This window comes from Wyeomyia smithii, chromosome 1, assembly GCF_029784165.1.
Source record: "Wyeomyia smithii strain HCP4-BCI-WySm-NY-G18 chromosome 1, ASM2978416v1, whole genome shotgun sequence".
Taxonomy (NCBI): domain Eukaryota; kingdom Metazoa; phylum Arthropoda; class Insecta; order Diptera; family Culicidae; genus Wyeomyia; species Wyeomyia smithii.
Window position 1 is genome coordinate 204,573,252 of NC_073694.1, and position 15,095 is coordinate 204,588,346.

At 39.2% G+C, this 15,095-nt stretch overlaps 1 protein-coding gene across 5 annotated transcripts in view; it reads right to left on the reverse strand.

Annotated features, from left to right (window-relative positions):
* Positions 1–815: 815 nt before the first annotated feature.
* The window catches only part of LOC129719072 (uncharacterized), a 53,373-nt gene continuing 39,093 nt past the window's right edge, over positions 816–15,095 (reverse strand). Inside the window, exons 5-13 of one of the 5 annotated variants that reach the window (XM_055670454.1) lie at positions 14,603–14,988; positions 14,355–14,492; positions 13,787–14,092; positions 5,895–6,125; positions 4,614–5,840; positions 4,280–4,555; positions 4,097–4,208; positions 3,611–3,637; positions 816–3,363 (exon numbers count right to left, since the gene is read on the reverse strand). In XM_055670454.1, the coding sequence (XP_055526429.1) occupies positions 3,152–3,363; positions 3,611–3,637; positions 4,097–4,208; positions 4,280–4,555; positions 4,614–5,840; positions 5,895–6,125; positions 13,787–14,092; positions 14,355–14,492; positions 14,603–14,988 (2,915 nt within the window). In that variant the 3' untranslated portion in view covers positions 816–3,151. Of the gene's footprint in view, positions 3,364–3,610; positions 3,937–4,096; positions 4,209–4,279; positions 4,556–4,613; positions 5,841–5,894; positions 6,126–13,786; positions 14,093–14,354; positions 14,493–14,602; positions 14,989–15,095 lie in introns of all 5 variants that reach the window. The other 4 variants (XM_055670455.1, XR_008727121.1, XM_055670457.1 and 1 more) reach the window with 4 other exon arrangements.

Here is a 15,095-nt window from a genome sequence, read left to right on the forward strand (position 1 = left end):
ATACAGTGAAATCAATATTACAGGAATATTCATCCCGCCTTCTCTCATCATTGCAACTCCACGAAGATGTCTTGAATGACACGTAACATCACAAAAAAAGAACAAATTGAGCCCCACGCTGATGAGATGGAGCAAAATTAATATATTCTTGACACTCCCTGTACTCAAAAATTCCTGTGTACAAATTTTCGCGGTGATTGTTTCAGTTGTTTTGGAGTCTATAGGTAACAGACAGGCGGGCATTCACATTTGTAGATATAGATATTTTACTATTAAAAATTAATCGAATTCCATTTGATTCAGTTTCAAGATTATATTAAATTTGTTTGAAAGCCTTTATTACTTATATTAGAATTCGAAATGAATCGGTTTTTACTTACCTTTTTTGCTTTAAAAAAGTATCGAAAATGTCCAAAAAGGTGAAAATTTGAAATTATAAAAATAATGTAAATAATTATTAAAAATAATGTTAGAAGAGTATTTGTTCGGATATGAAACCCAATAGTAGATTCCTTGTAGTAGCTTCTTATGCTTAAATAAATCCGTTTTAGCGCGGAATTTTTTCCCATAATTGTTTGTTAAATTTTCCCAGATTTCCTGCGATCAAATGAGGTTCCTGAAATTCTTTAATGTTTTAGATTTTTACCATGTTTCCCCCACTTTTATTACCAAATTTTCTCACGAAAACACACTTCTTTCGAAGAAGGGTGAAACAGAAAATCGAACGAAGCATAAAGTCAAATAACTTACACCGAGGGAATTTTTCTCACCGCGACGCGGTTGTTGCGGCACCACCAAGCCAAAACACCGTTGAGAACGATGCCAGAAGTAATAGTTTATTTCTTCAATTATGTGTTGTTTATTATCATGAAAGATTGTACGCATTGAAACTGTTCGTGCTTGGAGACACACGCGCACGCACGCGGCCAGTCAGCTTTTACTATTAAGGTTGTATGTATGTAAATGTATGTATGCATATGAACTTGGTTTATGCTCTTTCAAAATGCTCCGCTTTAAATGCGTTTTGTGCTTTTGCTGTTTTGTGTTTCCTTTGTGTCTAATCTTTCCTTTCTCATGTTTCGTGATTAAGCCCATTAATTAGAACATCGTAAGCTGATCATTATTTTTTTTGCTTATTTGGTTGAAGGTATAATTTAAACTAAAACGAGGTTTCCGATTTCCTCTGCTGCTGCTCGCTTGTAATTTATGCAACAATTTATTTGGATAATGCTTACTTTCCTTTAACAATATATTTTAGGGTTAATACTAAGTTTATAGGTTTCATTAATATTATTCAACGACAACTTCCGCATAACGAATCTGGGAATGATTTTTTTTTAGATTTATTTTCTCTGTTTCGTCTTGTGCATCTCGACTGGTTATAATTAAAAAACGAATAAAAAAATAAGAAATTATAGCACCTAAAACAATAGCTAAAAATAGTGTTCTCTCGTACAACTGATTTTTGTTACAGTAGATCATAGTATGTAGTATGGCAAATCGTTTTCTCTGTTTTTCTTCCAAATTTCGGAGAAGAAAAATTACGCGGTCACGATAAACGTTCCCTGTTGTACTACTTTTCCAGCCGTTCCCACGGAAATGGTGTGTCTAGGACGTGTCTACCTTTCCCGGAAAAAAAATCGGCGTTTGTCGTTTTTCACGCCGCGCGTATGGCTTTTACTGAAATGAAGTAACAAATCAAAAAGCTTTCCAGTTGGTGGACCTAAAGCGAATCATTCTAATCGATCCTGCGGGAAGATAATTTTGCGATTGTATGATATGCATGGATTTCAATCATTGTCTTGATAAAACGTGTCTGTAGCAGCGTTTGAAGCCAGTTAGTCTCTGTTTCTGGTGATGATAATGATCTCCTACTAATATATAGTTGGTTATCAAAAGTTCTTAGAAAAAGAAAAACATAGAACCCTGTAAATGCGAACTCGTGATACCACCGAATCGTTAGAAAAAGCAAATTGCGCTCGGATGCGACACAGTTTAGGCCCTGTTTTAGTTTTTTTTTCTTCTTTTATCATTATCTAACATTAAGACAATACTTTACGCTAAATCCTACAACCGTGAGCGGTGATGTTTTGGAACAGATGTTTTCAATCTTCTATGTATAAAGCTAATCACACGCTGGGATTGGTAAGGATGTCAAACTCAATACTGTCTGGGTACTCGAACAATTTTGTTTTTTTTGTCTGTTCTCATTGATAAATGCGGTTAGGTTATTAATTATTTTTGTTTATACTGTGTGTAGGTAATTGAGCAAATTGTACATTTTAGCGATTTTAATTGCTTCAAATTGACAAAAAATTTTCTGGCTTGACGTGCGTTTCCAAATACAGGTGTTGGCGGATGACGTTGGTAGTTTCTTATTTAAAGCTTATCGCACGCCTAACTTCTTAATACGTAATGATAAATCCACTAACTGTAGTAATTGATTATATCATTTACTGGTATCATTGTCGTAACATATCGTTACCCTCTCTCCCTCTCTCTACTGTATATGTTCGTGACAGATTAGCTATGCTTAGTACGTAATTTCATTCTAATATGTTTCGTATTGGTTTATTTCATTTCTGACGAGTGCAATAATTGACGCTCTCTTATTGTCAACTACCGCGCTCTAATTGTTTCCTTTTCTGTTAGTTTAAAGTATAGGTTTCGATTTTGCACTGGTTCTTGGTTAACTTAAAATAAATACAGCTTGTACTTCTCGCAAAGTACTGCTCTACATTGCTGTCTAGCGAACAAAGTTAAAAAAAAATAAAAACAACATTCGAGTGTTACGAGAATCCTAATGTGTAAGGCAACTAAACATCTGTTCTACTGTATTTCTCTTGGTTTCGACTGATATGCGTGAGTATGGGTTTGTATTACCGGTAATCAAATGCTTCCCTGGAGTTTTTTTTTTTGTTCACTAATTCTGGCAGTTGCCGCTTTTTTCGTTTTGTTTGGATAATTCGAGTATTCGCAGTGTATTACCAACCGATGATGGACGGATAAATCAATTCAACTGTTCCGCTCTTTTTTGCCGTGAGCTATATGTTTCAGAAAGCATGCTTAACAAGAACTATATAACTCTGCGTTTTAAAATGATGAGATTACTTGTACGTATCGGAAAGTGTTGAAATCCTTATTTTTTTCTTTAGGTGAAATAGTTCTCGCGCTGCTGGTACAGAGGTAGCGGTTCTGGCGGTGATTCGGTGTCATCGTCATCCTCCAATTCGCTGCGATAATTTGCCTCCTCGTCTTCGTGTTCGTTTGCATCGTCACCGTTTCTGCGATTGCCACCCCTCAGGAATCCACGAGCTTTCTTCAGCTTACTGATGCTGGATGGCAGCACTGCCATGGAATTTTCTACACGAGGAACGTGTTGGTAGAAAAAAACAGTTAGTACTGGAAACTATTCTGTTGTGGTTTTTTTTTAAATGCAAAAGTTTCGAACGTAAAAACAACATGCAAATAAAATGTAATTTACGATTCAAATAAATTGCATGTATGAGATTCGAGTGACGAATTCTGTTGGAGTGTACCTCTGTTAGAGCAAACAAATTTGGAATCCATGATCTCAGTTAAGTTTTTTTTTCTTGCTGACAATACAAACCTGTGTTCTGATCCGTAGAGGTATCGTCTGATGTTGTTTGGTGGTTGGTACAAAGTTTCAGTGTTGAATTGGCAAGCGTTGAAAATATTTGATTTGTTTGATTGTTATGAGTGATACACATTTAGATGGCAATAGTATATAGGTATGGTATGGAACAGTAAATCAACACATATTTTGGCATTCCTCATACACACACAGAAAAAACTAGAAGCAGCTCGCGAACTTAAAACAGACGCATTCGAGAAATGATAACAATAAAAAAATCAACAGTGCGGCTGGTACATGAGGGCACTACTTTTGTATATTAGTGGCATGGTACGGGTTACCTAATGGATGAAAAACGAAACAAAAAGACGGAAATGATAACAATACAAAATCATCATCATCAAAAACAACAAAACAACGAAATATAATTGTATGCGACATAATAAAAAAACACTAAGCTAAACTATAAGGGTCGAAACCTTCACGGATCGATGCACTTACCGGCCACAATTTTGCTCATCTGCATAACCTGTTGAGCTAGAATTTGATTCAGCTGCAGCAAGTGTTCTCGTTGTCTTTTCTCTGCGTTCGCTGGTTGATTTGGTGAAGTATCCTAAAAGCACAAAAAAAAAGTTACGTCAAAGCAATACCATCAATTTCGAAGCATTGTGCGCAAATAATAACATTTCCCGCAATCGGTGTTTCGGAGAGCATCTTCTTGATCGCTTCCACCTTCTCCTGGCGACGGCGTTTCTCCTCCGGGGACAGTTCCGGTGCCTGCTCGGGAACGTACCGCTCCGGGATTAGGATTTTACTAGGTGCCGCCAGCAGCTTATCGATGGTGTGCTCGGAAATTTTTTCCCTCGGACCGATAGCCGATCGTACCACATCCGGTGCATTGGACCTTGGCCGTAAAGTCACCTCCAGATCTACGTCATCTCGTGCGCGCCAGTTGATGTTCTGTAATGATTGCAAAGTTTACCCTTTTTTCTACCTACTTCGAAAGAGACTGACTCACATTCTTGTTCATATCATTCTCACTCTGCATAATCTCGATCTGCTTCGCCGTCACATGGTGCGGTGCCGTGTGATGGCGACGTTTCTCCTTCGGCACTGAGCGGCGATGTTTGTTCTGCTGGGCTAAATGTTCCGCCTTTTGCTTCGGTCTTTCACCATTGGACTGCGTTGATTTTTCTGTTCCATTACCACCCATTTCGTGTATGATCTGTTTCGCTGCTTCGCTCTGGAAAACCGGACTCTGCTCTGAAATGTTCAAACTTTGAACGGATTCCGTTTTGTTCCGCAAACCGGGCATCGGCTGATTCTGTTCTACTGAGTTACTACTTGGGAAGTTCACGGCTTTGATCGCGGATGATTTCACCTGACGATCACACCCGGAATACAGGTCAGCTTTACGGTCGATCATCGACACTGGGTAACTGTTGTTGCTGTTTGCGGTCATGCTGTAATAATCTTTCAAATCGTTAGCATACGTTTGAACATCCTGATTCTGGACGAACGCTTCATGCGTTTCGTATCCTCTGGGCAAAGATTTCGATCGATGGTAGTTGGTATAATCTTCGAATATCTGAGCTTCCTCCTCGAGCACTTGATCTAGACTGTGCGTTGAAACGTTACCCCGATCCTTCTCTCGATCCCGATGTCTACGCTCCGACTCCCGCTTCACAATTCTAACGGTCTTTATTTCCTGCTTATCCTGAAACCCGAACGGACCACCAACCGAGTCATCCAACAGATCGTCACTGTCCACACTGTACGGTTCAAAACTTTCCCAGTGCTCGTGCTGATTTCTATTACCACCAATCATGCTAGGTTTATCCGACAGATTCAACGACGAGTTGCTCTCATTTCTGCTTTGGTCTTTGCTCACCAATGAGTCCAAATCAGTTTCAACCCACGAAGTGCTGTGTGACCGTTTCTTTATGTGCGATCGGTTGTCACCATTCTTGTTGATCTGACTGTACAAGCTGTCGGAATTATCCGTTAGCTGACGAACCGCCTGACTTAACTCCTGTCGCTGACGTTGCATATCGCCGACCAATAGTTGAACGCGGCGCAGCTCGGATTCCAGAACCGCAGTTGCGGTTCCAACGTATTGCCCATCCTGCCCGGTTGTCAGTGTACCCTGCGATCCTCGGGTGTCACGGGATGCTTGCAGCTTTTGGCGCAGTACGAGCAGTTCCTGCTCGAGTCGGGCATTATCAGCAACGGTCTTCTCCAATTTCTGAAACAAAAGCTAAATTAGTAAGAATTAAGCAGATCTCTAGCTCGAGACAACCTTCGAGTTCTCCGCCAGCATGGAGTGCACTCGGGAAAGTTCTCGCTCCAAAGTATGCTGCTGCTGTCTGGCGGCTTCCACTGCCACTGCAGGAGCATCCGCGCTCATTATTCGTGCCTTCAGGCCTCCCAGTGCACGCTCCAGATCTTCCTTGTCTCGCTGCAGGTTCTGCAGTGTTCCGGATTCTTCCTGGAGCAAACGGTCGATCTGGTACAGTTGTTGTACCTTAGACTGAAAGATCGGATTTGTGATTAGATGAGCTGCTATTTCAACAGAATATTTTAAAGTTTTTTTGTTTTATTGGATGTATTTTGAGAGTAACATAATCAGTGTATTTCATGCATTTGTAATCTCCTGTGAACTTCCAATTTTGGCTCGATGATTCCATGATAGGAAGCTAATCTATAGTGCTTTCGGTGAAAGCATTTTCCCAAAGCATTTTCTCAAATCGCAAATCCCATCCCAAATCGTGTAAAAAAATAATGGTACAATGTTTATCTGAAGAATAGAAGAGCTTGTGGCCTTCGGTGACTTTCGTTACTCAACACAGAAAATCTTAACAGCAGCTTTAGTACAATAGGCCTTTTCATTTATGGTCGCACATTTTTAAAATTTTTTATCGGGATTGGTTTTTGTCGTGTTAGTAAAATAAAAAAAAAGACACTGGTCAAATATTCAACCAAGACCCGAATGACAATTGTTAAAGGGTCTAAAATAAATAATGAATAAATAAAATATTCAACTGAGTCAGATGCACGGAGACTGTGATTTTAGTGGAATCTTGAACAAATCGGTGTATAATCGCTGCTTGCAGAGTTGCATTTTTTTTTTGTTCTTATATCCCGTTAATTTATTGAAAAAGCTACTGAGGTGCATTTGACAGTAGAACGGCGAAATACTAGGGTTTGCAATATTCCCGGGAAACGGGAATGAAAAATCTCATTTCCCGGGAATGGAACAAGTTCTTGGCTAAATAAGATTTCAATTAAAGTTTGTTAATAGAAAATAACAAAAAATCGTTTAATTATCAGTGCGCATAAAAAGGAATTAAAAAACAAAGCAAAACATTTTCAAGTTCAAATAAAAAATTCGCGATCGATTTTTTTTGCAGATATTTGTAGAAAAGGAGGTTTCAGTGTTTTAATGTCGTTAAACAATCGCTTCAGATCGGCTGGCAGTTTTCCGTTAAGCTCAAATAATTTTCCATCTGTAAAACTTTACTCAAGTACGCTGAATCACCGCTGGTGTATGATTTCTAGAATACTTTCAAATCACTAGCTCCATTTCATTAGAAACTGGAGTGTCCAATACTGTAAGTTTGTTGAAGAGAAAGCTGAGTGTTTGGCAGGTATTAGACGAGTTAAATATTCGCTGTATGGTACGCACTTTTTGGCCAAAATATTTCTTCGGGCTAATATATATGCTATACTATTACACTATGGCAAATATTTGCTCAAAATTCTGCAAAGCCTCTTCCCTTATCAAATATATTAACTATGCCATTACTCGATGCGAACTGTTTTCAAAAAATAAACTGCGTAATAAATCTAGTTTCCATTGGCAGAAAAATATCACAATTGATCAGGGAGTAGGGTTTCGTTTAAAAATGTTGATTGATCAACTGAAACCTTTGGCCAGTGGGCTTCTGTGAAAAAAACAAGACAAACCGGAAGGAACGATGCTAAGTAATCAGTTCAATACGACTCGAAATCAACCAGTTTCATAGCATTTGAATGCTTACGTAATGAACCTGCAAAGATGATTTGTGAAATCACGGCCACGACCCATTTTAAGCAAATATTTGCTTCGTTTAATTCCCTATGTAGTGCTGTTAGCTGCTTTACTTTTTTTTTGAGTTTTCCGGCACCGAGAAGATGCTCAGAAACCTAAATTAAAGTTGACCAAATGACCAAATATAATTGAACATGAATTTTTCTGGAAATGATGTCGAGAGACCGAAAATCGACTCCAGATGCCTTGAAAACAATTTGAAATCTAAAATGGCGACTCCCGGGTTCTGAAAAACAGCCTAAACTGATCAATCAGAAGATGCGATGGATGTTGGTTTAGCAAAGCCGTTTCGTCTTGAAGAGCAGGCTAAACTTTCTTTAGTCAGTACCTTAATGAGGTAGAGAAATGCTGGTTACGACCGTTCTATAAATAGCGAAGGAAAGCCAGTCTCCAAAATGATGTGTGACTGTTAACAACTCGAAAGCAATAGATATTCGGAGTGTCAGTGGATCTCACAACCCTGTGCATCCTCCCCGTTCAAATGTGTAAACCCCATAGACATCTTATTAGCAGATAGAATATTACTTAAATCAAAAGTTAACATAAAACTGGATATGGTTTACAATGGACCATACGAAAACATTTCAATTAACCACCTGAAAGTAATTATACAAATTTGTATCACACTTGAACAGAAAATAGTGCACAATAATAACTATAACTTTAATTAAGATCAGTATCAGAGGTGCTTGGGAACACAAGCAATGATTTTCCAGAATAATTTCTCTACGATCATCATTTTTTCTTAAAAAGGGGAGATGTGGTGCGTGAAGTCCAAGTGCTGGTAATTGAAAACAGCAACTATGAAACTGCTTCGTCTAAGCCTCGTTACGTAGGCAATAACCCTGCCGATGTTTGAACCGCCTTAACGATGCGACTTCCCAGGCACGGACACGACAGTTCACAAATTACCAGAATTCAGTTTACAAGACGGTTTACGACGGGTTGCCGACCGTCGTAAAAGTTTAACCTTGAGCGTTTCCAGGTTCTTCTCGTCTCTTTCTATCGAAGGTTCTCACCTCATTAAATAGAGATTTCATTCTTATGCTGACTGTAAACCCGTCAAGTTATTCAAACAGTTATCACAATCACAACAGCCTAGGACGTGAAACCTTCCCAGTATCCACATACAGTGACATTGCTATTAGGGAAGGGGTAGAGATTTTGCCCAAAAATATCTTGAAATTGAAATGTCAACGAATCGGCTTAAATAGTTAGCTCAATAATCCCTCTTGATGAAAGTTGCCCAAAAAGATTGAGAGTTGTTCAAATGAAGCGTTAACATTAGTAAAATAGAATTAATGAGTAAACAAAACAAAACTTAATATGAGTGTTGTTAAATTTATTAATTCAAAAGCCCTGAGTTAATAATTAAACATTTTTGGGCTGCCAAAGAGGAAAATGCAAATTAAGCTCACAATAACCAAAAAACCTTCAAAGTCCAGGAAAAGCCAGAACAGAAAATGATTTTCTGAAGGCCGGAAAATTATCCCAAATTAAGCTCGCCGAAAACTCTTTCTAAAGGCCAGAAAAGACCAAAAAAGAAAATAATCTCAAATTTGCCTCAGAATGATCGTAAACCCCTTCTAAAGCCCAGAAAAAGCTAAAAAAGAAAATGATCCCAAATTAAGCCTAAAATCGCTGAAACTCCCTTCTAAAGGCCAGAAAAGGCCAAAAAAGAAAAAGATCCTAAATTAAGCTCAGAATGGCTTATCCCAAACTAAGCTCGGAATCACCAAAAACCCTTCACATGGGGGTCAGAAAAGTCAAAAAAAAAAATAATCCCAAATTGAGTTACGAATCGCCAAAACTTCCTTCTAAATGATCCCAAATCAAACTCAGGATGGTCGAAAACCCCTCAAAAAGAGGTCTTTGATCTCTCGATCTGCAGTGACGTTTTGTAACGAAAGATTGTGATCTAGTACGTGTCTGATGAAGAATCATCACCTGCTCATCAGGTTTAATTATAAAACCGAATCATTTATCACAGAAAATTACAGAAAACTAAGGAAGCAAAATAGAGATCAGTGTCGTTTCTCTCTGAAGAACGACAATAAAATTTGAAATACATTCAGGCTTCGAAATGGTCACTTCTTCTTCCTCCGACGCTTCCAGGACTCACTACATTCTTGAACGAATCTGTCAAACGAGCACCGCCACCACGACGTTTTTTTCTTCGAACGTGTTTTGACATTTTTTCTAGAATTGAAAATTATGCACGTTGGGTACGGAAATTCCGGAAATTATTTATATCATTGATCTTGCAATTATATTTCCCAACATAAATAGAACGAAGTAGATAGAAATAGGCTGAAATAACATTTATAAAATAAGTTCATCATATCAAGCTAATTGCCTGTTCAACATAGATCATCCAGCAGAGGTATTTCCTGGTGGAAGGAGAAACTGGCAGAATTGGAGCTAAAATCTAGACAATAACTAAATAGAGTAATAGTCACTTCAGATTGGGACCAATATAAAAAAAATAACTGGATATAACGGAAAATGAAGACATGCCTAAAGACAGGACTAGAGACGGGTTCGTGAAGAGACCAATAACGCTTCAACAGCTGCGAGCTAGTCAGTAAAATTGAGAAAACGTTTCAAGTCAAAGAAATAGCTCTGGTTGTCTTTCTTGATACTGAAGGAGCACTCGATAATGCGTTCCGCAATGCAGACAAGGAGCTCGGATAGCTGTATTATTAAATGAATGAAATATGAGATCGATAAAGGGATCCCCTTAAGCAGGAGTACTTTCGCGCTTACTGTGGACTTTAGTTGTAGACGAACTCCTTAAAAGGTTAGCAGAGCTAGGCTATAAGATAGGGATGTTTGGTGACACGATAACCAATCGAGTGATGTTGAGAAGGCCATGCAATGCCAGGCATGCAATAACCACTCGGAAGCATAACAGCTCCTTGAATTCGGCTCTGCTAATGCCCTATGGGTGTGTAGTAAAGCCGTGGGAGAAACACGGGAACTATGATTGCAGAGGCTTGCCTGTATATCAATAACTGGGACAATGAAAAGTGCACCATCAGCTGCTTTGGAAGCCCCTCATGCTACCCTGTATTTAATAATCCTTAAGAAATTCACACTACACTCCGATGTTAAAACAATAAGAGATTGGATGACAACGTAAAGCGGACTAGAAACGGCACTCCTTTGAGTAATTTTCTGGATTTGGGAGGAAGAGAGACTACCGGAGTTGTATGCCCCATCTATAACTAAGGGCGATCTGCTACAATGTTCCCTCCCAGAATCTACTCCGTCGTCTATCTCCCTTAGCAAAAGGATTCGTAGGACTAGGACTGGCGTCACATTTACCCTGAGTGGATAAAGGGGGATAGAAGAAGTAAAACGCTGCTTAACGCTGTGCATTATTTTCATCGGTCAGAAAGTTGAAACTTTGACCGCTTTGAGGCACGTGTTCCCGATGTTCGATCGAGCTGAAATTTTGCATGGGGACTTTTTTTCGAGAAGACGAAACTTTTGAGCCCTACCGCTAAATGATATTCGAAGGTAAATTTTTTTCATACATCTCATTGGCACTCTAATGTACACATTGCTGATAAAAGTCATTTTCCCAAGCAAAATTCTTCGAAAATTACAGCCAATCATTTTCAATTTTCACTTCCAATGATCGCAGCACTCTTTCAGATACACTAGATTTTCGTCCTAGTAACGTGCTATTATACTCAGATGAAATAGATCGCGCTCATCGTTCACGGTTACGGAATAAAATTTGACGACAAATCCAACCAAATGATCTTCACTTCAAAGCGAAAAAGAAAAACAAACAGTCCACTTAACCGAAATTAACCTTACCGAAACACTTTTTCACTGACACTGACCGATGCCTTGACAATCTTTGTTAACTGATAAACTGATTTTGTTGTCTTGCTTTCATCGCATGAAATATAATGAGGTGTTTTGACAGTTCACTTCCATGCAAAAAGCGGGAAGGGAGAACTCTGAAAGGATTGTAAAAAAATAACGTTTATGAATGCTTTTTTTCACTTTCACTCAAGAGTGTCAACAAATATCAACCCTGAATGTACATGCCTCACTCGCGATCAGAGATGCCAGATCGCCAGGTCTAGGGATTTTCTCTCGAAAAAGTCTGGCATCTCAGCATGCGATGTATAGTATAGGTCGGACTCGATTATCCGGAGTTTTAGACACGATTATTCGGAATTCTATTTTTTAGGTGTTAGTTTTCAATTTTTATTAGGAAATGTTACCTTTAAAAGTTTTAAACATAAAAAGTGATCTGAAAATAAATCGTCATTTCAAAATCCTTAATTTTTAGAAAGCAAATTTAGCTGCCTTGAACTATTCTAAACAATTCAAAATGGGTAGGAAAAATATTTTTGTTAGAAGAAACTTTTTTGTGGCCAACACGCTGAAAATGTCACGGAAGAGATTTAAGTTAGAAAAACTATTTTTCCTGCACATTTTTAAATATTCAGGAGAGTTCTAGGCAGCTAAATTTTCTGTCTAAAAACCTAACTTGAAACTAACTCAATATATTCGGGAGAGACGCACTTTATCGTGTACGCCAACCCAAGAATTTTTGGAAGATCGTAAACCGAAGAACCGATCGCGCGGGGGTTCGCAATTACTTGAACAAAATTTTGTAATTGGAATTATTATTAAATTTATGAACTTTTCTGTATTGATAATGTTTAAATTAGAATAAATAAACTCTAAATAAAGTATCGAACGTCTTCAACAGGTTTCCTGCAGCAGTCTTATGCGATACTCTACGTTGTTTTAATGAACCTTTTTCTTGTTTCTTTCAATGGAATCCCAACACATTTTATAAGAGCTGAAAGTGAACTGATGAAAGTGAGCGACTAATAACAAATGTTTTATTTAATACTGCATGTGAAAGAAATGTAAGGTCTAACGTTGGAAACTGTTGCTCGCTTGCCATCGTGGGTGCATGGGCACGGCAATTTTAAACTTTGAACATACAAAATGTTAGAATTTCTGGTTTTGTCCGATAATCCCGGTAACTAACCACAAGACCCTACGTAGGGCAGTACTAAGCGGGCTTCACGCAAGCACACACTACTGCGGGTCAAATTTTCACTCTTCGGCAGATCCTTCGTGGACTTCAAGACAGCGTATGAGACAGTCGACCGCGACCAGCTATGGTAAATAATGCATGATTACGGTTTTCCGGATACACTGACGCGATTTATCAAAGCTACCCTGGACCGAGTGATGTGGTGCTACACTCTTGAATCCCTTAGATGCACGCAGAGGGTTGAAACAAGGAGATGTACTATCCTGCACGTTGTTCAACGTTGCTCATTGATGAGCGGGTTCGTAGACGTACGCGACGTTATTACAAGAAACTTTGCGACTGAGATTTTTACACTGGTACCCGATTAAATGATTATAACAAACGGGTAACACATATATATCTGAACTTGATAGAAATAACAAAGCCTGTAATATTCTTGATATGCCAGAATGATAAATAGTATAGAATTATATAAAATTCTGTTATCATATACTTGAATATTTAAAAGTGTGTTTTTTAAGCATGTTTATAACAAAATTTGAGCCTCCCCAGCTGGTCTCGAGGTACGATGCTGGCCTAACAAGCCAGTCATCGTAGGCTCGAGTCTTGACTCGGGAGAGACTGTTAGTGTCAGTAGGATCGTAGCGCTAGCCCCGCAATTGTCCTGTACACTTAACGGTTGGCTGCGAAGTCTGTGTATAGTAAACAGAAGGTCAAGTTCCGAATCGGAATGTAGCACCAAGGCTTTGCTTTGTTCTTATAACAAAATTTATAACATTCTAACTAATTCTGATCGTTTTCTGCCATAAACCTTACAAAACTAGCTATAATTCGTAATAATCAGTAAATAATTTTGATAAAAATTTTGATATTTTAACTATTAACAAGACCAAGCTTAGAACACAAGTTGATACAAAAAGTTTGTGACACAATATCAAGATTTGTTATAATCCTGATATTTTTAAGATTTTTGAAGTTTTATCATTCGTGGATAGATCAATATATCTTGTCCACGAAACATACGAATTTCACTTCAACTTAAAAAAAGAACAAAAATTTACCCTACCTGTAGTTCAACGTGATTCGGACTAAGCCGATCCCACTGTCGCTGTTCCTCCTGCAGCAGCCGCCTCTCCTGGACCCGCTGGTTGAACTCTAGCCGATCTAGGGTAGCCGATTCCGACGCATGTGCCTTCTTCTTCCCAGGGGCACCACGGTACAGTGTTCCCAACTTCACCATATTATCCACCAGATTGATCAAAGGTTTCTCCTTCTCGTATTGCTTCTCCAGTTCCGTCAATTGCTTCTTGAGTGCCTCCAGCCGGGCAAGATTCTCCGCCCTCGTGGGTCCGTCAGACATACGTATCGAGTTCTGCAAATATTAGTACAAACTTTTACTTAAAACCCTGACTTCGCTGTACCTTTCTTGCTTGCATATTTTGCTTATGAGTTTTTATGGCCGAAAAATATAACGGGTTATCGCCTGCACCAAACTGTTCTTTGTACAAGTGTGAAGGGTTAGTAGAATTTTGACTGTGTACAAAATTGCTTATCTACTGTTAAAGTCCCACCAAACAAAAAAGCCTGTAACCGCACAAAGCTTGCTCGAGAGTAAAACAAAACTTCGAATTAACCTGAATATCGTGTACATTTGTGCAACACTGCTCGATTGAGCGTGCCGTGTTGCTGTTCTGGCGTCGTAATTGTATCAACAGCAACACTAGCTCTTCGTGAGTACGATTCAGTAAATCTCCGGCGGACATTTCCAAGGTCTGCGGAAAACATGTTTCAGTGTGTTTAGAAAAAAAATCGGTATCATTCACGTGTGGACGTTCGACTATTGTGCTCTGTTAAATAGGCAATGAGCGCTAAGGCTACTTACTCGCAGTTCCTGCTTGTCCTGGTTGGGAGTTTGTGGCATCCGACCGCCAAATAGATGCTGATTCGTTGCTGGCCATTTTTCTTCCGGAGAATCATGGCTCATTGCCGCTAGGCTCCGATCGATGTCCTGCAGTTGGTAGTGCTGCTGTAGATTCATCTCCTGAGCTCGCTGCAGCTGTGCCTGAGTGTACAGATCGTGCGTCGATTCGAAGCTGATGTCCGGACGGATGTAGCGTTCCTGCTCCTGGTAATAGTACTCGGTCTGCGAAGGATCGTAATATCCGTGCATCTTCGGGTCCACCCGGTGGTAGTCGGATGGATCGGGTTTTACCGTGAGTTGTTGCATCTTGTTGATGTTGTTTTTCACGTTGCGCACTGAAATGGAAGCTGAAAGTATTAAAAAGAGTCTAACTTTAAAAACAGGGGGGGCTGTCGTCGAATGCGTTTGGTGAAGTGTTTGGTCAGTGTCCTGATTCGGCAACACGAACAAGATG